This window comes from Crocuta crocuta, unplaced genomic scaffold (genome assembly GCF_008692635.1).
Source record: "Crocuta crocuta isolate KB4526 unplaced genomic scaffold, BGI_CrCroc_1.0 scaffold165, whole genome shotgun sequence".
NCBI lineage: Eukaryota > Metazoa > Chordata > Mammalia > Carnivora > Hyaenidae > Crocuta > Crocuta crocuta.
The window spans coordinates 1,547,429-1,574,017 of record NW_027530502.1 but is presented as its reverse complement, the minus strand read 5'-3'; the positions used below and the strand labels follow the sequence as shown (position 1 = coordinate 1,574,017).

General features: G+C 40.9%; 1 protein-coding gene across 1 annotated transcript in view; it reads left to right on the top strand.

Annotated features, from left to right (window-relative positions):
* The window catches only part of ABCB1 (ATP binding cassette subfamily B member 1), an 81,432-nt gene extending 59,476 nt beyond the window's left edge, over positions 1-21,956 (top strand). The window contains exons 16-24 of the mRNA XM_077766838.1: positions 60-143; positions 3,312-3,515; positions 4,912-5,012; positions 6,199-6,339; positions 9,746-9,902; positions 10,392-10,589; positions 16,257-16,463; positions 20,327-20,473; positions 21,524-21,956. Coding sequence (XP_077622964.1) covers positions 60-143; positions 3,312-3,515; positions 4,912-5,012; positions 6,199-6,339; positions 9,746-9,902; positions 10,392-10,589; positions 16,257-16,463; positions 20,327-20,473; positions 21,524-21,727 — 1,443 coding nt within the window. The 3' untranslated portion in view covers positions 21,728-21,956. The remainder of the gene's footprint in view (positions 1-59; positions 144-3,311; positions 3,516-4,911; positions 5,013-6,198; positions 6,340-9,745; positions 9,903-10,391; positions 10,590-16,256; positions 16,464-20,326; positions 20,474-21,523) is intronic.
* The last annotated feature ends 4,633 nt before the right edge of the window (positions 21,957-26,589 follow it).

The following is a 26,589-nucleotide window of genomic DNA, read 5'->3' as shown; positions in this document are numbered from 1 at the left end:
GGAGCTAAGAGTCTTATAAATAGAGCTTTAAGATAATAAAGTCATTTTCTGTGCCATAGGATGTGAGCTGGTTTGATGACCCTAAAAATACCACTGGAGCATTAACAACCAGGCTTGCCAATGACGCTGCTCAAGTTAAAGGGGTATGTGTCTCCTTTGTGCTGCTGTTTGTCTTAATTGGCTGTTTTGTATCTTGGCCTGAAATTAATTTTCTCATTACAGGTGTTCTCATAATCATTAAAAGGTTAAATAAATATTTAACACAATTTGTGTGCCCTATAGCAAAAATATTAACTATTTAAACATTATATACTGTACAGTGTATACATAACTTATAAGCTCTCTTTTGTTGTTTATTAGTTACTTAATCATGCTATTAACAAGACACACACAGAAGGATAATTATTTAGAAAAAGAAGTACTTATCAGCATATCATGAAGGACCAGTCTGTTGTGTTCAGTTAGACAAGAGAAAATTGTAGGGGTGCTTGGGTGGCTCAGTTGGTTAAGCAGCCAACTTCAGCTCAGGTCATGATCTCGTGGTTTGTGAGTCAGAGCCCCATGTCGGGCTGTGTGCTGACAGCTCAGAGCCTGGAGCCTGCTCCGATTTTGTATCTTCCTTTCTCTCTGCACAAATTTGCTGAGACAGCACAAGTTCCACAAATTTGCTGAGACAGCACAAGTGTATCCACTTTATGCTACCAGCTGACCAGTATATGATGGGGGATATGTGTGTAGGTGTGTAAATACATCCACACATACATGTGTAACATACATGTACACATATGTATATGTCCACACTTACATATGCATACACATCTGTGTGTATATCTGTCTATTCCACAGTGAGAAGTGGTGAAATTAGTTTTTTATATCTAAAAATACCCGAGGTAAGCAGTACTGTCAAAAATCACAGCACCCAAGGCAGAGCTAACCCCAGTTTGTGTGTATGTAGTTAGTGATAATGTTGATCCAGGTTAATTTTTTTCATATTTAACTTCACCATTGGTGAAACATTTTTTCAGATGTATTTTTGAGTAAGTAGCTTAATTCTGCTAAACATAAATCAGGAGAAAATAGATCTCAATATTTTGCCTATGAAATGGTGAGCTTTTAAATTTTATTTTTGTATTAGGACTAGAATTCTGCAGGGGAAAAAGCAAACGAGAGCTGCACAGAGATCAAAAGCCGCCATGTATATAAAAATTTTTTTCCCCAGGAGAAGGTGGTTGAGGGAAGGATGAAGTTAAAAATGTTTCTAATTTCAGAATGAGGTTCAGGAAATAGGCTTTTTCCCCCCCAGTAAGCACAAATATTTTAAATTAGATTTCAAGCAGTACAATCACGTGTGGAGGAGGAAATAAATAGCAGGACAGGGAGTGACAAAGAAGAGTGAGCAGAAAAATGATTAGAAGAGAAAGTGAGATATAAATATGTGAATGTATAGTGGGATGGAGAGGTTATGAGAGGTGATAGTGGGTTTCAGGAGTGAACCTATTTTGATCTGACCCTGTTTCACACTTGGGCTATGATTTCTGGAGTGTTACCTTCACTTGGCTCTGCTTTTTGAAATGCAAATTACCAGGCTGTGCTCTTCCATCCATTCATTGTGATCCTCAGAATTCTAGACTCCTACTCTATATGAGGATTAGTTTGGGAACAGTGGGTGTTAGTCTTTAGAATAAAGAATGGTAACTGGTGCCATGGCCCCCAAGTGCTAAATCAGGTTAAGCCAAGGAGCATAATCTTCCCACACATCATCAGCTTAAGGTTCTCAATCTTTTCTCTCACCTTTCATGTACATTAAGCAAGGATTTGTCATCTTTGATCCATTTTACTTATTTTCACGGCCTTGACTGCCATCCAAAGCTGAACAATCATATGTCTAAAAGGTTAATGTTCTAGAGTCGTTCACCTGCCTTGAACTTGGGGGGTGTTCTGAGCACTTCTCTCAGTTGATTGCTGTGGGAAATGAGTTCTGATGAGGAGTTGAAGATTGTGAGAACAGGAGCAACCTACATCCTCCCAACACCACAGACTCTTTTCAGGTTATATAACCTTTGACTTCCAGGTTGAAAGTTTACAAATACAGAGAGCTGGCTTTGAAATCCACTTCATTCTTTGATTTCAGCCAAATTTGGTTAAGCATCCCTTGAATATAAACTCAGTGACTGCATCAAATAAAAAGAAATGCTCCATCATTTATGTTGTCTGATGCAATTTCTGGTATAGAATTTAATGTACAGAGGCTCCTGCTAATTGTTGTACCCTTTCCCCCTAATTATTGGTGTAGTGTTTATATCACATAAACACTGTTGAGTGATTCCAGAGGGTTGATGTTGGAGTGATGGAAAAGGGGGTATGAAGGATTCTGTTCTAAAATTTAGAACTGAGAGAAGAAGTTTTGGTTATTAATCAGTGCATTTTGCTCATTTTGAGGGTTGGGAGAAATTTGTCCAAAGTCACAGAGGAGGTAGTGACCATTCTAGACTCTACTCCATCATAATCTTTACCTAAGTCTGGCCCCACTCAGGCAGAGGGAACTTTGGGAGTGGAAAACATATGGGCCATTTCCAGATTTGGGCATCAGAGCAGGAATTTGGAATGTCTTGAGGGCTCAGGTGTTTCCAGGGTAGAGGAGAGAAGTACAGTATAGAGTAGAAAATTGATTTTATAGTTTGACTTCTGGCTTTAGAACTGGGAGTCACTGCACGCTACTGAAAGTCATGTTTCAATCCCCCTCTGGCATTCACACTGAAGGCTCTGATGCCTGCCTAATATCCTAAAGTAAATTCCGTAACTTTCATATCTGTGCCATTGTTCCTAATCAAATGCACATTAAATTAAACACAGTAAGCATCTCAAGAAGGCCAGCATTTATTTGGATATCTTAATGACAAATATTAGGCTTAACTTATGAGTAGCTATGCATCTGATGTTGGAAGCTTCCAGTAATATAACTGTCAGGCTATTTTATCTTGCTCATTTGCAGAGCTTGCTTTAGTGACCATGGTTTCATTGATTACTGAAAATTTTCTTGGTATCAAAAATTACAATAGATACAAATATGTAATTTATCTCTGAATTATTGATCTTCTACTTTCGATATTTACTCTGAAGTTGTGAAAATCTTTATTTTAGAAACCAAGTGAACTTACATGTAAAGCTTTAGCTTTTATTTCATAACTGAGTAGATAATTAATAGAATTTCATGAAGCTGTATTGTCATAATGTGGAAGAGAGTATAAGCATGGATTTGAAAGAGAATATGAAAGTGTTTCTCTAATTTGTTTTGTGTGTTTGTTTTATAGGCTATAGGTTCCAGGCTTGCTGTCATTACCCAGAATATAGCAAATCTTGGGACAGGCATTATTATATCCTTAATCTATGGCTGGCAATTGACACTTTTACTCTTAGCAATTGTACCCATCATTGCAATAGCAGGAGTTGTTGAAATGAAAATGTTGTCTGGACAAGCACTGAAAGATAAGAAAGAACTAGAAGGTGCTGGGAAGGTGAGTCTAAATATAACTCTCCATCTAACAGAGTAAAATATTCTAATCAGTTCTGTTCTGTTACTCACTACTTACTGCACGTGGAGAATGTCTTTATAACCATTCCTCAGAGCCATCTTATTTGACACTTGTTCAGCAGATTGGAAGCTGAAGAGAAGGAGCAAAACCAATTCTTAGGCTCACAAGCTGACGACTAATTTTATTAGGCTTTTCTAAGTCAAACATCATCTTCACACACTTCCCCTACTCCTTCCCTCCCTCTTCGCACCAGCCCTTCCTCTCTCTTTCTTTCCCTCAAGCCAGCTGAAACCCATTCCTTTATTGAGGAAAGTAGCCTCATTTAATTACATATGATGGGGAAGGTTAAAATAATGCAAAAATCCTACAGTTGTATATTCTATCCAGCTTAAATTATCAGGAGTCTTTCCTTTTAATCATGCTTCCTGCTAGCATCTTGTTTCCATTTACCTTTACCCTCCTGCTGCTGCTGCTGTTATTCCTTTCTCCCCCCCACCCTCTTCCTCCTGCTTTTCCTCTTTTTTTTTTCTTCCTGCATGCTTGTGTATTTGTTGTTGTTGTTTTTTAAACAAATGCTTATATGGCATTTACTGTGTTTCCTTGGCAAATGCTTTCATCTTCATTGTGATCCTATGAGGTAGGTTCTATTATTAGCTCTTTTTGCAGGTGAGGGTGAGCCACAGATGGTTAATAATCCCAATGCCTCGTTCAACAATAAAGGAGTGCTTAATGGACTGAGATATTAAGTGCCCCATTAAACATCCCATTATTAATGTATAAGCCATGACCTTGGAAAATGCTCTTGATATTTATTAAGGTAAAAAATGATGTAAAGCCAAATAGAAAATTTGGTCCCAATTTTGTTAAGTATGTATATGCTTAGAAAAAAAACAGGTAAGCTAATATATAAAATACACCTATCTGCAGCTTTTTTAAAATCTTTTTTATCTTTTCAATATTTTCCAAACATTCTTCAGTTTTCATGAATCATTACCATAAAGAGAAAATATAAATATCACATTTGAAATATATATAAAATAACTATAAACGTAAAACGTGACCGTCATAGAATAAAGAGCACTGCACTGGATGTAAAATACTGAGTTCTCAGGTTAATTTTGCCCCTGTAATTTGGCCTTTAGATAAGTGTCTCATCTGTTTAGACTTAGCTTCTCTTTCTGTAAAGAGACTGAATTAGCCAATCTTCCTTCCAGATCTAAAATTTGATTTTACAAATTACAATCTTCTTATAGTGAGGATCATAGGTCATAATAAATAAGTAATATGTAATAAAATTAATTTTATTAATCCCTTTTTTGGAACTCACACTAATTACCACTGTTTTTTCACCTCTGTGACTGGGGGCTGTCTGTTACAGATTGCTACTGAAGCAATCGAAAACTTCCGAACTGTTGTCTCTTTGACTCGAGAGGAAAAGTTTGAATATATGTATGCACAGAGTTTGCAGGTACCATACAGGTAATAACCACTGAAGAGTGGGAGGGGAGTGCGGGGAGGTTTTTCAATCATCAGACTTGTTTTCAGAAGGATTAATTTGGCCAGAAGGTAGGGAACAAGTGAAGAAGCTACTAGAAGCTACTATAAGGGAACCAATGGGAAACACTTGTAGTTAGCCAGGACAGAAGTCACAAGACCCTGACCTCTTTGAGGTAGAACCTACAGAGTGGGTAGCTGATGGGAAGTAGAAGGAGAGAGGATAGAGAATGACTCCTCTCTGATGCCAAGTTTGGGTAATGACCCTATTATTTGCTTTTCTTGGGAATGAGTTCTCTATGGAACATGAAATTTGAGCTATCTGTGGGACCTGAGGGGGTGGTATGTCTTGAGTATGCCTTTCCTTCCTCTTTTGACACTTCTGTAGTGGAGAGTTTCTGTATTAAAGGAATTTAATGAGCTCCTCCAGCGAGAGTTGGAAAAAGTAAGCCCATCCCGAATCTCAGTTTCTTATATGGTAAATGGAGAGAGCTGGTCCTTATTGATGAGTTTTCAAGATTTTAAAAAAATAATAGTAGAGGTTTTTTTTCCTGAAAATGTTTTCATTTGTAATCCCAATATATGAAATAGATATGAATGGAATTGACCTGGTTGAAGCAGGGGTAGGAGGCCCAGAGGGCTGCCCACTCACCAGCCAATTCACATGGCTCAGAAAATCCACCAATGTTAACACCTTTGTGAAGTTTTCTCTAACTTCTCCAGAGAGTTGTGCTTCCTCCTTTCTTCCCTTAACATGTTATTCATAAAGTTCCCTCACTGCATAATAGTAATCAACTCCTGGGTCCCCAAGGGCAAGAACATGACTGATTCTTCTATGTCACCCAATATGCTCCCTGCAGCTTGTAGGTGTTGGGTAAATGTGTGTTGAGGCAAAAGTTGGGGCAAGAGAAGGAACTTCCACTTATTAACCTCTAATGGGCTCTTCAGGTTTTCCTTGGCTTATTTTAACTTTACCTCAGTACTTTGAGGTGCAGTTAATACTCCATCAGGCAGTTTCCTAAATGTTCACAAGTGGGAAAATGAGGACCAAATTTAACTTTTTTGGAAACAGAACCCATTTTTGTTTTTGGCATCCCACTGCTGATCCATCCTTATTTTTTAAGGACTGAAAAATGAAAGTCAAGTAAGTTTCCTAATGTCTCCTTTTCAGAAACTCTTTGAGGAAAGCACATATCTTTGGAATCTCGTTTTCCATCACCCAGGCAATGATGTACTTTTCCTATGCTGGCTGTTTCCGGTTTGGTGCCTACTTGGTGGCAAATCAGTTCATGGATTTTCAAGATGTTCTCTTGTAAGTATCAGGTTAATATTTAGAGTTGAACCCTAGAAATAAAACAGAGATGAACATCCTTCATATCTAAGTAGAAAACCTTACTGTGAAGCTTTGTGAAGAGATTATGGTGATTCAGAAGGTGGCATTTGCCTCTTGAGTCTCTTTGTATGATCTCTGAAGGACCCTGTTTCATTTAGGGAATCAGTGACTTCCCCTCCCCAGTGCTGACTCATACCTTTGACCTTTCTGAATCTGTGGCTCAATGGGGTAGTGATTCACTGAGGGGTTTCCAGGAGGGGCAAGTAAAGAGCAGGTGTAGAACACTGAATTCTGCAAGCCCTGGGAGATTCCAGCATAAATATTCTTTCCTTGATAAAAGAAGAACAGTTAGAATATAAGAGATAAAGAAATTCAGAAAAGACAAGGGAAAGGCTAGATTGGGATTTCTGCCTGATTGTTGTGAATGCAGAAAATTGTACCTCAGTCAGGAGAAGACAGGCCTGAACTTAATTGCACCCCCAAGTATTCAAATATGCAGTTGGGTAGTGAAAAGTAGATAGAATCTTTCTGAGTGTGTAGATTTGGTGATGGGTGAGATTCTGCCCTTTGATAGCCTACCATAAACAGTGGTAATACAGTTTTACATTTAAACCAGAATCACCTCAGCTTAGCTAATGTAGGTGTTAGTGTAATATTTCCAGCCTGTTGAAACATTGGCATGTGTGTGCATCATAGTTTGCTCAGGACGACCCCAACAGAAGATTTAAATTTTCCACTTAGTATCTCTTTCTGACAAATGATCTACAAGAGCTTTTTATGACTTGGACCAAAAGAGCAAAAGCATGCATCATTGGCATTGGGTCTTCGATTAGATAACTATTTGATATATTGCTTTACTTCAAGGTAAGGCATTGAATTGATAAAAGTTGCTGATGGTTGAGCATTTAGATTGGGAAAATCAATCTTCCAAGTAGAGGAAAGGGGAGGCTTGTCTGAAAGGTAGTCCATTTTTTAAAAGATCTCCCAGGGGTAAATGATGACAAGCCTGAGATTGACCAACCATTTGTATGATTTATTTAGAGTCAAGAGGAGATGATGCGACAGGCTCACAGTATTCTTCCAGGAGGGTTCCCAAGTAGTATGTTAGTTCCAGGCCCACTGTTTCAAAAGGCATGTTGATATTCCAATTCCAAATTGCGGAATTGATATCCCAAATTGTGGAAACAGTCCAAGTGTCCTTTGACTGATTATTGGATAAAGAGAGGTACTATATATACACAATGAAATATTACTGAGCCATCAAAAAGAATGAAATCTTTCCATTTGCTATGATGTGGATGGAGCTAGAGAGTATCATGCTAAGTGACAGAAGCCAGAGAAAGATAAATGCCATATGATTTCACTCATGTGGAATTTAAGAAACAAAACAGATGAACATAGGGGAAGAAATAAAGAGAGGAAAACCAAGAAATAGACTCTTAACTGTAGCAGACACACTGATGGTGACCAGCAGGGATATGGGTGGGAGAATGGACAAAATAGGTGATGGGTACTAAGGAGGGCACTTCTGAGGAGCATTGGGTGTTATATGTAAGTGATGAATCACTGAATTCTAAACCTAAACTAATAGTATAGTGTATGTTAACTACCTGGAATTTAAATACAAACTTGGAAAGAAAAAAAAAAATAAAAAGGCAGGGGCTCCTGGGTGGCTCAGTTGGTTAAGTGTCTGACTTCAGCTCAGGTCATGATCTCACAGTTCGTGGGTTCGAGCCCCACGTTGGGCTCTGTGCTGACAGCTAGCTCGGAGCCTGGAGCCTGTTTCAGATTCTCTGTCTCCCTCTCTCTCTGACCCTCCCCTGCTCACACTGTCTCTCTCTCTCTCAGAAATAAATAAAATACTAAAAAAAATTTAAAAATAAATAAAAATAAATAAAAAGGCATTGTTGAGAAATGTGCCCAGTGGGACAGCTCGAGTGTTGAAAAAGACAGGAGTCATCAAAGAAACACAGGGCCTTTTAAAAAATATTCCAGTAAGGGCTGTAATGCAAAAGGATATACATTTTTCTTCATTTGAAAAAGAGCTTCTGAACAACAAACTTAATCAAACTTGCTACTTCCTAAAACAAAGAATGGAGGCTAACTTAGGGGAAGTGCCCATGGAACAAACATTGAGCACTGGACTTGATATCCTGTGGAGTCTTTCCTAGCTTTAAGCTGCTATGATTTTTATGTCATAGGTTAAGAATATGAGTGCATCCTGAGAGCAGCATGCTACCTGTCTCTCTAAGGAACTCTTTTCTATACAGCTCACACATTTTCTAAGCATCTGATGTAATTTCAGCACCAATGCCTGGATCTGTTATTTATTTTAATAGTTGACACACAGTGTCACATTAGTTTCAGGTGCACAACATAGTGTGATTCCACTTCTCTATATGTTAAGCTGTGCTCACTGCAAGTTCAACTAGTATCTTTTACCATCCAAGGTTATTATTATATCACTGGCTGGATTTTCTCTGCTGCACCTTTTATTCTTGTGACATATTCATTCCATAACTAGAAGCCTGTGTCTCCCGCTCCCCTTCACCCATTTTGCTCACCCATTCCCCTCTGGCCACCATCAGTTTGTTCTCTGCTTTACAGGTCAGATTCTACTTTTGTTTCCTTGTTTATTCATCTGTGTTTTTAGATTCCACTTGAGTGAAATCATATGGGATTTTTCTTTTTCAAAATCTGACTTATTCGACTTAGCACAATGCCTGCTAGGTCCATCCACGTTGTTGCAGACGCCTGTATACCACAATCATGCTACATAACAACCCACCACTCACCCCCAGTGTCACACAATCATAAACAGTCATATTTGCCCACAAGTCTGTGGGTCAGCTGGGCAGTTCTGCTGATCTGGGATGGACATAACAGATTGCACGTAGGCTTACTTGTGTGTGTGGAGCACGACGAACTGGCTGGCTGTGGTCCCCACAGCTTTCTGTCATCAGTGCCTTGTCCTCCAGAGGCTAGCTGCACTTGTGGTGGTGTCAGAGAGAGAGAGAGAGAGAGAAGCACACAAGGCCCTCTGAATCATAGGCTTAGAATTGGCAACAGTCACTTCCACCACATCCTGTTGGCCAAAGCCAGTCACAGGCTAACCCAGATTCAAAGGGTAGAAAAACAAATTCCACTTGTTAAACGGAGGAGCTGCAAAGTCCCATTACAAGAAGGTGAGGACACAGAGACAGATGAAAAAGGAGGGGCCCTTTTACAATCTATTACACTGATGAGAACTTACTAGAAGTGTTGACTGTTTTATATTTTTAACTTGTGTTTTAACATTCTTTGAGGCAGTGTTCTCTCTTGTAGAACCATCAGCTATCTAGCATTATAGCCACAACTCCGCTAGATTTTGTCTTTGTGTTTGCAGGGTATTCTCAGCTATTGTCTTCGGTGCCATGGCAGTGGGGCAGGTCAGTTCATTTGCTCCGGACTATGCCAAAGCCAAAATATCAGCTGCCCACGTCATCATGATCATTGAAAAAATCCCTATGATCGACAGCTATAGCACAGAAGGCCTGACGCCCGTGAGTTTGAAGTTTTGATGATATGTTTTGATTCCTAACTGATGAGTGAAAGTATTCTAAGAGGAAATTTAATAAAATGTGTCTTTTTTTTATTTACAGGTAATAAAATAAAACTTTCTAGATCATGAGGTCATTTTAATAAATGCTAATAATGTCTGTTAACATCCAGCATTTTTGTATAACAAGGCTACAGAGAGATGGAAATACTACCCAATTTATAAGCAAATCCTGTTAATTGGGTTTTATTTTATGTAGTTTATTCTTAGAAAACAGATTTGAGTTATCACATTTGCATTGTATTAACAGTACAGGCTATAAAAACACTGACTCTCTTAGATCTTACTTTTACTACATTCTAGCAGTTACAAATACAGCCTAATTATAATACAAGTTCATCGTCTTCTGACACCTGGTGATAGAGGGGGTTCATCGCACAATGCATGTTCAGGGTCGCAGTAATCATCTCTTTTGTTACTGTTCTGATTTTAGAATACGTTAGAAGGAAATGTGACATTTAATGAAGTCGTGTTCAACTATCCCACTCGACCAGACATCCCAGTGCTTCAGAGGCTGAGCCTGGAGGTGAAGAAGGGCCAGACGCTGGCCCTGGTGGGCAGCAGCGGCTGCGGGAAGAGCACGGTGGTCCAGCTTCTGGAGCGGTTCTACGACCCCTTGAGTGGCACAGTGGTGAGCACGCTTTCTTATTCACCTTGTTTTAAGTGTTTCATCACTGGAATGCCTGGATGTGTTTAATTTTTTACTATAAGCCGCAGTTTTTCCAACCTTTAAACAACAGTCTCACTTAAAGTCTGACATCCTAGATACGAATCTCCAAGCTGTGTCTGCTGCCCCAGCCAACCTCTCTGGCCTCTCTCTCAAACTGCCCCTCTGCCCTCCTTTGTGAGCAGCCTTTTTATCGCCCATCTCCCTTCTCTTCCTTTGGTTACATTTCTGTTTTATTGAGAGGATCCAACAAAAATTTAAGTAGCAGAAAGATAGAGGAGAGGGAGGGGTGCTAGGAGAGACAAGTAAGGCAAGTGCCCGGGATGAGGAATGTTTCGAGAAGGAGAAGATAGTTAGCAATGACAGGTGCTGTGGAAAGGTAGAGTAAGATGAAGACTGAAATGACATGATAGGATTTGACAATTTAATGGGCTACTTAAGACATTTTAAATTATTCTTAGTGAAGTGTTGGTGGGGAACCAGTCTAGCATGGCTGAGGGATGGCTGGAAGGAGAAGTGGAGACTGAGTGCAGATCATCTAGAAGATCAAAGGTGAGAGAAAGGGCAGTAAAAGCAGCAGCGTGAGTGGGGAAGCAGAGTCCCAGGAAAAGGTTCAAGGAGGAAATCTTGAGCATTTTTATGGCTGAGGATGAGATAAAACCATTGAGAGAGGATATTGAAATAGCTTCTAAAAAGTGAAATCAACAAATTTGGGAAGCAGATAAAGAAATATAGAGGGATTCCTTTTTATTCCCTGAACTAAAAGAATAAATGAAGGGTCAGGTTTGTTCATTCAACATTTAATAAACATTTACTCAGTGCCTGTTAGGAACTCTCTTAGGTACTGTGGATGACATGGGAGTCACGAAGGGAGCACTGTGACTACAGTGGAGAACAGGAAAAGAATCAAATTAGGAAGGAATAGAATTTATAGCAAGAAGTTTTATTTAGTTACTGGTCATACTCAGAGGTGATATTAAAAATATTTAACAACTGGAATGGCATAGGCACTGACCAAACAAGAATGGACACTGTTACGTATAGTCACATTGATGCCTCAGCTCCACATGGGCCCCACTTGCATTAATGACTGACATGGAAATAAAACTTTCAACCTATAGGGGCGCCTGGGTGGCTTAGTCGGTTAAGCGTCCGACTTTCGCTTAGGTCATGTTCTCGCGGTTCGTGGGTTCGAGCCCCGCGTCGGGCTCTGTGCTGACTGCCAGCTCAGAGCCTGGAGCCTGTTTCAGTCTGTGACTCCCTCTCTCTCTGACCCTCCCCTGCTCACGCTGTCTCTCTCTCTCTCTCTCTAAATAAATAAAAAAAACCTTAAAAAAAACAAACAAACAAAAAAAAACTTTCAACCTATAGTCATAAATATTTTTATTGTATTCTGCTCAGTCTGTTTTTTAACAGCTGCGTAAGCGTTGTCCCCTGTTTTTACGTTCTTGTTTTATATTTTCTGTGAATGCTGATTTTATGCTTCAGTTTTGTGGTTGAACTTTGAACAAATGACTCTAAAAGAAGAGAGTAATGAAGCAATTACAGGAGGAAATGTTAGCTCTCAGGACAGATTATGGTCTTTAATAGTTGTTGAGTAAGCAATGCATTAAATGCTGAGCTCTAATAAATAATAGGTGATAATGCCTGTACTCCAAGACTTTCACTGAAGAGATGAGGCCTATACTTTGATGAATTATATAAAAGATAGCCCTAGAGCTGGTTCTTAAGAGATAAGTAGAGCCATTGCATGGGGTTGAAAGGGTGAGTCGTTAAGATGTCATTTGATGTAAGAGGTAATGTGGGCTACAGTGATTTGCTCCCAATGACCATATATCCATATAGACTATTTGGGCTGAAATAGCAGATTTAATGAAAGATCTCATTCTTAAACTTTCAAACTATAACCCATTTAGGAAGAATAAAAAAAATATCATGGCCTCCCTACTATACTCATAGTCACATGCGTTAGTTTACTGCTGCTCCTAAAGAGAATTAGCCTACGCCTTACAGATTTTGCACAGTGCATCTCACTGCCAAAACCTCCATTACTTCCAGAGCCAAAAGGGAGTCTGAGAAATAGTTTTTAGCCTCTTGGTCCCTTCATATCTGGAAAGGTAGACACAGAGGAATATAGAAATGAATGGTCAGTGCCTTGGACAATAACCATCTCAAGCCAACACTGATAATACAAGGAAAACAAAGTGTCTTTATCTATTTAAGGAACAGTATTATCTGCTCCTGTACATTCGTGCTAGAGCTTTGAAGTACTGCCAAGTGGTGCATAACAGCCAAACTTCTTAGCGGAAGTGTCCTCAAGAAACACTAATAAAATGTGCCAAGTTTTATTAATGTTACATTAATTAGTAACCCTTAATAACTCAGTAAGTTAAGAGCAATTAGCTCATGTTGCCATGTAAAAATGAGTATGGATCTGAGCATGACTGATCATAAGAACTGAAGAAAGGATGTGACCCTGAGGTCAGGAAATCTTTGTGACCATCAGTTGGCCTTGAATTATACTTTGAGAAACAGTGACCTGAGCTGTGGTTCTCCATCCATCAGAATGGTTTACAGAACTACTAAAGAACATAGCCACCCTGGTTCATTCCATTAGGTCAGGGTCTGGTCCTTTAATTTTTACAATTTTCCCAGGTGATTTTGGTGCCATCCATTGTTTGAGAGCCACTGAACTGATAAATTTGAATGGTGTAGATTAAATTTTGGGGTGTCTTGAAAAATGAAGCCATCACATTGTAGAGAGGGGAGGTTCCAAGTTTTGTGGAGCTTGAAGGTTATACGTTTCTAGGGAGTCTCCATAAAAGAATAATACAAAGTTATGAATACAAAATTAGGTACAAAGTGAATATTTACTTCTAATAAAACAAATAACAAAATATCAAAACCTTAAAGATTCAGGTCCCTTTTCTCTTTAGAGAGGTTATCATAAATACTCACCTGGAAGGTTCCTGACTGCAGCCTGGCCTTCTGCCATCGCCCCACCTCACCCCGTCCCAGAACATGGTTCAGCTCCCAGCAGTTACCTACAGGTCAGGACCTTTGAAGCTAAACTTCATTAGCCTCACTGTAAAATGGGCTGTGGTCTGAGTCTTCCCCAACCTTTCCCTTCTCCTCTCTCCAATCCATGCCATGCACCATTGTCAGAAGCCTGTTGTCTTAGTCCGGTTTATTAGGTGGTAGGTGCCAGAGCTAACATGGGACATTCCTCTTTGAGGGAGGACAGAAGGTATCTTTCAATTACAAGACACTTGTGTTACCAAAACCCAGCCTATAGTGTATACATTCAATCCTAGCTCCTCTGGTTAGTGTGGGACCTCTTGCATGTCATTTCACTCTTTTTTTTTTTTAATCTATAAAATGGAGACTAAAACCACACCTACCTCACAAAAGGATGTCGTAAAGTTTAAACAAGAGAATGCATGAGATAAGATTATCACAGGACCTATAATATAGCCAGTGCTCAATACTTTATCTGTAATTGTGATTTCATAGTAAATACATATAGCAGAATAACACATATTTGATTGTGTCAATGAAAGCAGCAGTACATTTAACAACCTGGAATACAGATAGCTGGTCATTTTAATCTGGATTAATCTTGTTATTACCAATGTGTTTACTTTCCTTGTTTTTATTTAGGCCAGTATCTTTTGAACAGTGTTCACTGATTCCCCAAAATTCCTTGGTCTTCCCTCAGACCTTCATCCATGCCTCAGCCAAAGAACTTCTGCATTGATCTCTTTTATATTTGGATTTCTAAACATGTTTTCTCTACAGAAAGAATGTTTCAGCTAACACAGGTTTTAAGTAGTTTCCAATTCCAGTGTATCATGGTGGGGGGGGGTGGTGAAGAGAGCCAAGAGTGTTACTGAATGCAGGGTGACAGGGAAACTCATTAAAATGTGATGGGATCATTCAGATTTGTCTAATTATATTAGTTAGGCAATGTCTGTTTTCCTCTCAGCAGCATAAGCTTGAAAAAAAAATTAAACCACTCCTTCTTTCCTGAAATTTCCATTTCTCAAGTACTGTGTTCCATCTAACAAGACCTGGTGTTTCATCACATCCTTGTGTGGCTTTTATTGCCTCTCTCCACCTTCTACTTCCCACCTTCACTTAACACCATAAGAAATCCTGGAACACAGATGCTGGAATAGTCTCCATGGCAACTGGGCTTGGTACTAACAAGGTCCTGGCTTTGTTTTCTATCCCTGCGCTTGCCAGCTTCACAAACAGAAGGCGTGTTCCTGCAGCAAAGATTGGACCCTGCCCCTGGCCAGCTGTCGCCCAGGTGTACCCAGCCAGGCACATAGAACCAAAGAGTATATACGGCTCAGGATATAGTCACCACCACTCTGAGAAAAGCTTGAAGCTGAGTCACTGATGTCTTCTTCAGGGGGGATGAATAGCTCTCATCGAAATACCAGAGTTCTCTTGCAAAGTAGATCTTTGGGGCCGACACATGCATCAGAGCAAGGCTGTGAGGGGCACTCCCCAGGGAGCCAGGTCACTTAGAGAAGAGGTAGCTTCTCCTTCTTACTCCTTTGGCTCAGCATTCCAGATGTCTGTCCACCCTTTTATCCCCCTGCAGGCCTCTCTCCATCCACTGTAGTTTCAATGACAGCGGCACAGAATTACCGGTCTCTGACAATTTTTGAGCATTTACTCAGTGCCCTGCATAGTGCTGAGTGGGCTCCAGACATGATCCAGACATACTCAGTTTTATGAGTTTAGGCCTTATTATCATAATACTCGTCTTACCCACAACAAAACTGTTCGAGAAATTAATTCATTTCCCCAAGATCAACAACTACTTATAGATATAGTACCCACCTTCCCACACTGAACTTCTGTTCCATTTAATCACTGTGTCCCCTTCTTCCAAAACCTGATTCTTAGAAGCCTGACCTGAAAACCTATTGAGTGCTCACAGTAGTTACTTATTTCCAGTTTAATCTCAGCTACTTTTCTTGGGAGAAACTAATACATAAGAATGAAGGTGCCAGCAAATTCAGTGGTATAAAACAATATAAACTTATTACCTTACAAATTCTGAAATTCAGATGTCTAGAATGGATTTCACCAGGCTGAAACCAATGTGTTCCTGGGACTGTGTTCCTTCTGGAGGATCCAAGGGACTCTTTTCTTACTTTTTCTAGCTCCTGGCCCCTTCCTCGATCTTCAAAGCCAACAATGACGACTTGAGTGTTTGTCACACTGCATCACTAACACTATCTTCCTCCCTCTTGCATGAAGACTCTCATGATTACTTCGGGCCCACCTGGATAATCCCAGATCATCGTATTTTGAGATCAGCTGATGAGCAACCTTATACCTTAATTCCCTTTTGCCATGTGATCTAACATTCAGTGGTTTGTAGATTAGAACATGGATCTCTAGGCGGGCAGGCGTTATCCTGCCTACCACATGCATGTATGGGAAACCATCAGAGCATACAGTCATGACCTTGTTTAGTTAACTTTGACAGTCCAAACTCAACAACAGAGTACCACATGTACTTGGCAATTTTAATGTATAAAGTAACAATACTGATTCTGCTAAGTTAAAAATGTGCTGGTCCTGAAGTTATCTGTGAACTCTCCTTTTCAGCTAATTGATGGGAAAGCGATAAAGCACCTGAATGTCCAGTGGCTCCGAGCACACATGGGCATTGTGTCCCAGGAGCCCATCCTGTTCGACTGCAGCATTGCTGAGAACATTGCCTACGGAGACAACAGCCGGGTAGTGTCCCAGGAAGAGATTGTGCACGCGGCCAAGGAGGCCAACATTCACCCCTTCATCGAGACACTGCCTGATGTAAGTCTTTCTCCACGTTAGTAGCCCAGGAGCCTGTGGCAGCCTCCCTGATACACAGTTGGATTTCTAAAGGCCTGGTTTCCCAAAGGTGAAGAGAAGTGAGCAACCAAAATACACACCCCCTGTACACAACATCTAGCCACACTTCCTATCCCCATTTGCTATCATGTTTGTGTGATCACCCAACTGGCTCTCCCTGTGAGCAAGCCTGACTGAAAAGTGCATATCTGGGGCGCCTGGGTGGCTCAGTCGGTTAAGCGTCCAACTTCAGCTCAGGTCATGATCTCACAGTTTGTGGGTTCGAGCCCCGCATCGGGCTGACAGCTAGCTCAGAGCCTGGAGCCTGCTTCACATTCTGTGTCTCCCTCTCTCTCTGCCCCTCCCCTACTCATGCTCTGTCTCTCTCTCAGAAATAAACAAACATTTAAAAAAAAAACAAAGTGCATATCTGAGGAAGGCCTTTCCCTCTGGGCCTAAGCATAGGGCTCGCAGGAGCAGGCACAAGCTGCTCTGCCCCCATTTCTCTCCTGACCTTCCTTCTACTTCCTTGCTGCTCTCCCCCGTGCTGCAGACCTGCCTCGGTGGAGTTGGGCCAGGCTGGAGAACTGAGCCCATGTCAGAAAGAAGGCTTTCTCTGAATAGAGCTCAGCCTTTGGAGTGGCTTTCATACCATGTAATCTTCATCATTGCACCTTTCATGGCTCCCAAGCTCTGCTTATAGGGTTGATTGTTGAAACCCTTCTTTAGGGCTCTCTGGACTCTTGCCTGTGGATGCTCTCTAAATTCTTCCTGGGATGTTAGATTAAAGGAATCTCTTGCCCTCTCTTAAGCTTCTTAGGTCCTGCATTTTTTTTAAAGTTTGGGTTTTTCTTGTTGTTTTTTTTTTGTTTTGTTTTTTTTGAGAAAGAGCAGGGGAGCATTGGACAGAGAGAGGAGGAGACAGAATCCCAGGCAGACTCTGTGCTGTCAGCACAGAACCCGATGTGAAGCTCAAACCCACAAACCCTAAGATAATAACCTGAGCCAAAACCAAGAGTCAGACACTTAGCTGGTCAAGTCACCCATGTGCCCCAGGTCCTGCGTTTTGAAGTCACCTTGACCCCATATATCTATACCCCCTCCCATTATGACTAATTTCTTTATTATAAGGAAGCACCCCTAAAAATAAAGCTCAGTAGCCTCAAACCCGTGGAAAGGAAATCTCCTTATGCAGAAGGACGGCAAAAACAGCTGGCCCTAACTCTTTCCCAGGGTCTCCTTTACCTGAGGCTCTTCTGACAACTGCTGCCACCACACCATAGACCCCTGGGGAGGAGGAATTGTCCCTCTTCCCTCATTTTTTAAAATGAAAAAAAAATTAATGTTTTTTCTTAGAGAAAGATAGAGCACGAACAGGGGAGGGGCAGAGGGAGAGGGAGATGTATTATCTAAAGCAGGCTCCAGGCTCTGAGCTGTCAGCATGAATTGACGAACTGCCAGATCATGACCTGAGCTGAAGTTGGACACTCAGCCGACTGAGCCACCCAGGTGGCTCTTCCCTCCTTTTAACCTTCTCGCCCAGCTGTGGATAATCAGTCCTTTCCAAGGGTAGAAAACTTGAAAGATATAGCTTCAGTCCCCTTTACTAATGATCTCTAATTATGGGCATTGACCATCATATTAGAACTGTTGGATCAGGAACTTTGGAGGTAATAGTTTAACAATGTGTGTTTTAATATCCCAGATACCAGGCTACAGTTTGAGAGCCACTGGGCTAGTAGTTAACAAAGACAAACACAGACAGTAAATATTAAGTAGCCTATTAAATATACCTTGTCCTCTGGCATTCATTATTTGTCTACCAAAGGGACCCAGCCTTTCTGGGCTCCTGATCTTTGCACACAGAGCACACACCTATAGATGTCATGATTCTTTTCCTCAATGTCTAGATGTAGAAACAGAAGGCAGAACTCCTTAAGTCCTTTTTTTTCTGCCCAAGGACCCACTTCTTTACCTGAGTGATTCCTACTAGGATTTACGTCACACTGCAGGAGGCTACTCTGGTTACCAGCTCCCTTCAGGGTTACAGCCCTGCCTTTGCCTGCTTCAGCAGGATTGATATTATCTCATTGCAACCTGGGAATCCCTACACTCACACTTCAGGGCACACACTTCAGTGCCCCTGCTGCCTTTTTTTTAATGTTTAATTATTTTTGAGAGAGAGTGGGGGAGGGGCAGAGAGAAAACGTGAGAATCCCAAGCAGACTCCACATTGTCAGCACAAAGCCTGATGTGGAGCTTGGTGAACTGTGAGATGACCTGAGCTGAAATCAAGAGTGGAACACTTAACTGCACCACCCAGGCACCCCGTCACTCCTGCCTTCTGAGACACCTGCAGCTCTGAGATGGAGCCAGTCCANCTCTGGCATTCATTATTTGTCTACCAAAGGGACCCAGCCTTTCTGGGCTCCTGATCTTTGCACACAGAGCACACACCTATAGATGTCATGATTCTTTTCCTCAATGTCTAGATGTAGAAACAGAAGGCAGAACTCCTTAAGTCCTTTTTTTTCTGCCCAAGGACCCACTTCTTTACCTGAGTGATTCCTACTAGGATTTACGTCACACTGCAGGAGGCTACTCTGGTTACCAGCTCCCTTCAGGGTTACAGCCCTGCCTTTGCCTGCTTCAGCAGGATTGATATTATCTCATTGCAACCTGGGAATCCCTACACTCACATGGGACACACTTCAGTGCCCCTGCTGCCTTTTTTTTAATGTTTAATTATTTTTGAGAGAGAGTGGGGGAGGGGCAGAGAGAAAACGTGAGAATCCCAAGCAGGCTCCACATTGTCAGCACAAAGCCTGATGTGGAGCTTGGTGAACTGTGAGATGACCTGAGCTGAAATCAAGAGTGGAACACTTAACTGCACCACCCAGGCACCCCGTCACTCCTGCCTTCTGAGACACCTGCAGCTCTGAGATGGAGCCAGTCCAGAGCATCTGCTGGAGCCTCACCTGGGGTCCTCTAACTCCACCTGCATGTGGAGATCTCAATCTGAGTGCCATTGAACTAGGGTTACCAGATAATAGCAAATAAAAATAGGCTATCCTGTATAGAACATAAATTTCTAAGTCAAACTCTGGGCGCAGGATCAGAGCCCATAATATTGTCTTCTAGGTTACACATTCTGTCACCTCTTGTTCCTGCTCTCCCCTACATATCCTTTTAACTCTTCTTCCTATCATTCTATTAAATAGTTAATGACAGTTACTTACTGTGGTAAAACGGTGTCTGAAGAACTTGGGGAGAACTCTGAAATCAAAAAATTTTAAAGAGGGCATTTTAGCTATTAAAGTTAGATATCAAAGTGGAATTCCTTACCATCCATTAAAATTATTGAAGCATAAGAGATAGTTTATAAAAACAGATACCAAAAGGCCAGCATCCTGAGTTTCTTCCCTCGTTGACTGTAAAATAATGCAGAGAGCTCCACCTGCTGGTTGTAAGTAAGATGAGCTTCATTTATTTCTGCATGGCCTGTACAATTCAGATTTCCTTCATCAAAACCAATCTTTGTCCTAAATATAATGAAACCAGAAGACTGGAAGAGAATAACATTGTAACAGTATTCTTCCTGATGAAAATATTGACTTGTTTAAATAAAATATAATTTCTAGGACCCAAATGTCTATTTTCAAGAAGAGAACTCAAACCTGCTGTTTAGAGCTCCGTTTTTATTGTTTAACTCTCTGTGAACCCATTCTCAGCTTCTGAACTTAAATTTTTGTGTGAATTTATGGTAGTAATCCTATTTTCTCTGAGCGCACTATTTTTTAGAATTATCAGTTCTACGTTTCATAATAACAAAACCCTGTTCACAGAAATACAATACCAGAGTAGGAGACAAAGGAACCCAGCTCTCCGGTGGCCAGAAGCAGCGAATTGCAATAGCTCGTGCCCTTGTAAGACAGCCTCGTATTTTGCTTTTGGATGAAGCTACATCAGCTCTGGACACAGAAAGTGAAAAGGTAAGAATTTAATTCATTCACACTCAAATTGGTTGTCCTTAAAAGGTTTACATTTATGCTTCTGTCTTCCATAGTAGATAGAGAACAAAATTCAGCCCAGGTACATTGATTGTTATGTCAGTTGTCAGTGGAATTTAAACACTTTCTGTGGCCGTTATTCAAGAGAACTAAGATGAAATAGGAGAAATCAGTCTTAAAGCACTTACACACTTAGGCTCCAAAAAATAGCCCTGGATCTCTGTATTGACCCTTAGAAGCTATGTTCAGGAGACCAATTTCCTATTTCTACTGGGGGCATCTTCTCAGTGACTATATAAAAAAGCAGAAGGTTATTAATACTGTGAAAAAGCTGACGATACCGGAGATATATATTATTAATTATTTTCAGTTTAGGAAAAAGTTGAGTATTCAGGTATCTGAAAGACAAGTCAATTCTGAGATATACCCTATCTCAAAAATGCCAGAAGTTGGGGCGCCTGGGTGGCTCAGTCGGTTAAGCGTCCGACTTTCGCTTAGGTCATGATCTCGCGGTTCGTGGGTTCGAGCCCCGCGTCGGGCTCTGTGCTGACTGCCAGCTCGGAGCCTGGAGCCTGTTTCAGTCTGTGACTCCCTCTCTCTCTGACCCTCCCCTGTTCACGCTGTCTCTCTCTCTCTCCTAGAAATAAATAAAACATTAAAAAAAATATTTAAAAAAAAAAAATGCCAGAAGTTGAGTCTGTGCTCAGTCTTCCTGAATTTGCTGTATTGCTGGACTGGAGGGTGGCTTTGAAGGATGTCGTGTGGATGGACACACCTGTACATGGTTTTAAATGATCAGACAGACTGCATTTATTGTCATAACTTTGAAAATAGATAACTCCTGCCTCAGAACTAATCCAGACTAGGATTATCTTCTGATATGACAGATTTCTGGCTTTGTAAATTCTGTTACATTTCACTGATACCATTATTAAAGGAGGACCTATTATTGGGAGATAGTGAGCCTTATTATGAAGGAAGAAAGGAGAGAATGATTTTTAATCAGCGTAAATGCCTGTGGTTACTGATCAGGTTGTTCAAGAAGCCCTGGACAAAGCCAGAGAAGGCCGCACCTGCATCGTGATTGCTCACCGCCTGTCCACCATCCAGAACGCAGACCTGATAGTGGTGTTTCAGAACGGCAAGGTCAAGGAGCATGGCACACATCAACAGCTGCTGGCTCAGAAAGGCATCTACTTTTCCATGGTCAGTGTCCAGGCTGGAGCAAAGCGCTAGAGAACTGTGACCACACGACCATATAAATATTTTCTATTATTTGTGTTAAAAGATGGCATTTAATCAAAGTTAAAAAGCGAGCACTTCACTGGAAACGCTATGTAGAATTATCTGTTTAACATTTCCTTCCGCAGCTGAAGATCATTCCACCAACTTCAGAGCCTTCAGGTTTTATAATTAAAGGAACCAAAAGAAACATTATCGAATGGAATAAAATACTGTTGTTAATTGCATTATAAAATTTATAGGATAATTCAAAGTAGATTTTGTTAATAATTGTGTAATTTTTGTTTATATTTTCTTATTTGTAACTTACTGCCTTGCTGAAAGATGATAGAAGTGGCAAAAAGTACTGAATGTTTGCATAAAGTGCTATAATAAAACTAAACTTTTATATGACCAGAGTCATGTTGTCTAAAATGCTTGTAAATCTGTCAGTTAGAATATTGAAGATTATGTCTGCATTTGAAAAAAAAAGGACTTCTTTTGAAAACTCCCATTAATTATTGTGAGAATGGTTAAATAGTGTAAATAATTCCTATTATACGTGTCTTTTCACACTGGGTTCTACAAAACCATCTGCTTTCATGCTTTGTGGGCTTGATCTTGCTGGTTCTTATGTGTCCACATTATGATGGCTCTCAAACCGACCACACACATCAATACAGAATTTTAGGGGATGAGGTGTGGCCCAAGATGCACAGTTGAGAAGTGTCTACTCTGACATACATCAAATATTTTGTCTTGCTCTTATAAAGGGCTTTTAGGGGATTTTTTTTTCCCTAAGAGAGAGAGAGAGAGTGAGCCAGGGAGGGGCAGAGGGAGAGAGAATCTCAAGCAGACACCATGCTCAGCACAGAGCCTGACACGGGGCTTGATCTCACAACCCTGGGATTGTGACTTGAGCCAAAATTAAGAGTTGGATGCTGGGGGTGCCTGGGTGGCTGAGTCAGTTGGTTAAGCATCCAACTTCAGCTCAGGTCATAATCTTGCAATTTGAGAGTTCGAGCCCCACATCGGGCTCTGTGCTGACAGCTCAGAGCCTGGAACCTGCTTCAGATTCTGTGCCTCCCTCTCTCTGCCCCTCCCCCTCTCACATCTCTGTCTTTCTCTCCCTCTCTGTCTCTCAAAACTAAACATTAAATTTGTTTTTAAATAAGAGTTGGATCTAAGCTGACTGATTCACCTAGGTGGGAACAGGATTTGCCATATTTATTGAAAAGACTTGATGGGGCGCCTGGTGGCCCAGTTGGTTGAGTGTCCGACTGAGGCTTAGGTCATGATCTCACACTTGTGAGTTTCAGCCTGGGTTGGACTCTGTGCTGATAGCCCAGAGCCTGGAGCCTGCTTTGGATTCTGTCTCCCTCTCTCTCTGCCCCTCTTCTACTCACACTCTGTCTCTCTCACTTTCTCAAAGTAAATAAACATAATTTTAAAAAACCTTGATATTATTTATATATAAAGAATTTTTTAATGTTTATTTACTTTGAGGGAGAGAGAGAGAGAGACAGCAGGGGAGAGGCAGAGGGAGAGAGAGAACTCCAAGCAGACTCCACACTGTCTCCACAGAGCCCTATACTGGGCTCTGTCTCCTGAACTATGAGATCACAACCTGAGTTGGAAACCAAGAGATGGACACTCAACAACAGGGCTACCCAGGCTCCCCATAAAGAATTTTAAAAGGAAAAAAAATTGCCATCACCTCCAAAGAAAAATAGGCAAAAGACATGATCAGGTAATTCCCAAGAAGAAGTACATTTTAAAAATTAATTTATTGTTTAATTTACATCCAAGTTAGTTAGCATATAGTACAATAATGATTTCAGGATAGATTCCTTAATGTCCCTTATGCATTTAGCCCATTCCCCCTCCAGCAACCCTCTGTTTATTCTCCATATTTAAGTCTCTTATGTTTTGTCCCCCTCCCTGTTTTTATATTATTTTTGCTTCCCTTCCCTTATGTTCATCTGTTTTGTATCTTAAATTCCTCATATGAGTGAAGTCATATGATATTTGTCTTTCTCTGACTAATTTTGCTTATCATAATACCCTCCAGTTCCATCCACATAGTTGCAAATGGCAAGATTTCATTCTTTTTGATTGCTGAGTAACACTCTATTGTGTATATATATCTCACATCTTCTTTATCCATTCATCCATTGATGGACATTTGGGCTCTTTCCATACTTTGGTTATTGTCAATAGCACTGCTATAAACATTGGGGTGCATGTACCCCTTCGAAACAGCACATTTGCGTTCCTTGGGTAAATACCTAGTAGTGCAATTGCTGGGTCGTAGGGTAGTTCTATTTTTAATTTTTTGAGGAATTTCCATACTGTTTTCCAGGTGGCTGCACCATTTTTCATTCCCACCAGCAGTGCAAAAGAGATCCTCTTTCTCTGCATCATCACCAACATTTGTTGTTGCCTGAGTTGTTAATGTTAGCCATTCTGACAGGTGTGAGGTGGTATCTCCTTGTGGTTTNATCCATTGATGGACATTTGGGCTCTTTCCATACTTTGGTTATTGTCAATAGCACTGCTATAAACATTGGGGTGCATGTACCCCTTCGAAACAGCACATTTGCGTTCCTTGGGTAAATACCTAGTAGTGCAATTGCTGGGTCGTAGGGTAGTTCTATTTTTAATTTTTTGAGGAATTTCCATACTGTTTTCCAGGTGGCTGCACCATTTTTCATTCCCACCAGCAGTGCAAAAGAGATCCTCTTTCTCTGCATCATCACCAACATTTGTTGTTGCCTGAGTTGTTAATGTTAGCCATTCTGACAGGGGTGAGGTGGTATCTCCTTGTGGTTTTGATCTGTATTTCCCTGATGATGAGTAATGTTGAGCATTTTTCATGTGTTTGTTGGCCATCTGAATGTCTTCTTTGGAGAAGTGTCTGTTCATGTCTTTTGCCCATTTCTTCACTGGATTATTTGTTTTCTGGGTGTTGAGTTTGATAAGTTCTTTATAGATTTTTTTTGTGAACCCTTTATCTGATAATGTCATTTGCAAATATCTTCTCCCATTCTGTCAGTTGCCTTTTAGTTTTGCTAACTGTTTCCTTCACTGTGCAGAAGCTTTTTATTTTGTTGAGGTTCTAATAGTTCATTTTTGCTTTTGTTTTCCTTGCCTCCAGAGACATGTTGAGTAAGAAGTTGCTGCAGCTGAGATCAAAGAGGTTTTTGCCTAAGCAAATCCTCAAGAATTTTGATGGCTTCCTCTCTTACATTTAGGTCTTTTATCAATTTTGAGTTTATTTTTGTGTATGGTATAAGAAAGTGGTCCAGGTTCACTTTTCTGCATGTCACTGTCCAGTTTTCCTAGCACCATTTGATAAAGAGACTGTCTTTATTCCATTGAATATCCTTTCCTGTTTTGTCGAAGATTAGCTGGCCACACGTTTATGGGCCCATTTTTCAGTTCTCTGTTCTGTTCCATTGATCTGAGTGTCTGTTTTTGTGCCAGTACCATACTGTCTTGATGATTACATCTTTGTAATACAGCTTGAAGTACTGGATTGTGATGCCTCCAGCTTCAGTTTTCTTTTTCAAGATTGCTTTGGCTATTTGGGGTCTTTTCTGCTTCCAAGAAGAAATACATTTTTGAAAAAGTGCACAATCTCAGTAATGAAGGAAATGTAGATTGAAATAAAATACCCTGAAGGAATAACCGCAATCTCATGGTGGAATAAGATGTCCCTTGTTTTGAGGGCACCTGGGTGGTTCAGTCATTTAAGTGTACGAGCTCAGGTGATAAGCTCATGGCTGGTGAGTGTGGGCCCTGCATCGGGCTTTGTGCTGACACCTAAGAGCCTGAAGTCCACTTCAGATTCTGTGTCTCCCTCTCTGCCCCTCCCCTGCTCACATTCTGTCTCTCCTTCAAAAATAAACAAACATTAAAAATTTTTAAAATAAATAAGATGTCCCTCGTTTTTTTCTTGCCACCTCAACAACAAGAATTTGGCATCTATCAACAGACAAAAGTGCCTCTGTGGGAGCTGTGAGATCCAGCAGCATAAGCCAAGGGTCCTGAGGAGTCTCACCGACTTGTATGTTGGGAAATAGGCATATGGACTTTAGTCCTGGCTATGGACCCTGCAGTGGCCTGTGAACTGGCTCCAAGCCCTCTCAGCCACAGTGCTAGAAAAAAAAAATCTACTGTTTTAGACAGTCACCCGTGGATGAGAGAGACTCTTTAGAAGTTCAGGAATGCAGAGGAGAAGTTACAGCAAAAAAATTAGAGCCCAAAAAAAAAAAAAAAAAAAAATTCTAGCTTGAATGCATTGGAGAGAGTCAGAGGAACAGTTTGACTTGATTTGTACACCCTGCTCCCAAGGAGGCATAGCTGAGGGCCCAAGAGAGATCTTAGCCCCTGACTTCTCTTGTGGAGGGAAGTCAAAAGGGTGAATTAGGACCTGGCTTCCCCAGCAGTGCAAAATGCTGCACAGAGGTTTATTTGCCTCATCCAGAGAACTAAGTCGAGCTACGTGGCTTTAGGAGGTGGGAAGAAACCAAGAGAGCAGCAGATAGGACTCTCAGAGGGCATGGAAGAAACATGGAAGAGACATAGATCCTACCAAGCATGTCATAGACTCTTATCAAGAAACTCAGCTGCAAGCCACCAAGAATACCTTGCCTACAGATCCCCTCAACTGGCCCATGGGGCAGCCCAGTGCTTAGCGTTCTTCACCCACGCGCACATAACCCCTCCCTAGTCCTGTGTATGGATCTCTGTACAAGTTCCCAAAGGTGATGGCAAGAGCAAGATTTGGCAGACAGCTAGTGAGCATACACAGAAGACTGGCCCGAATCTGTGGGCCAGGGAAAGACCACAAACTTGAGCTTTACTGCTACTTT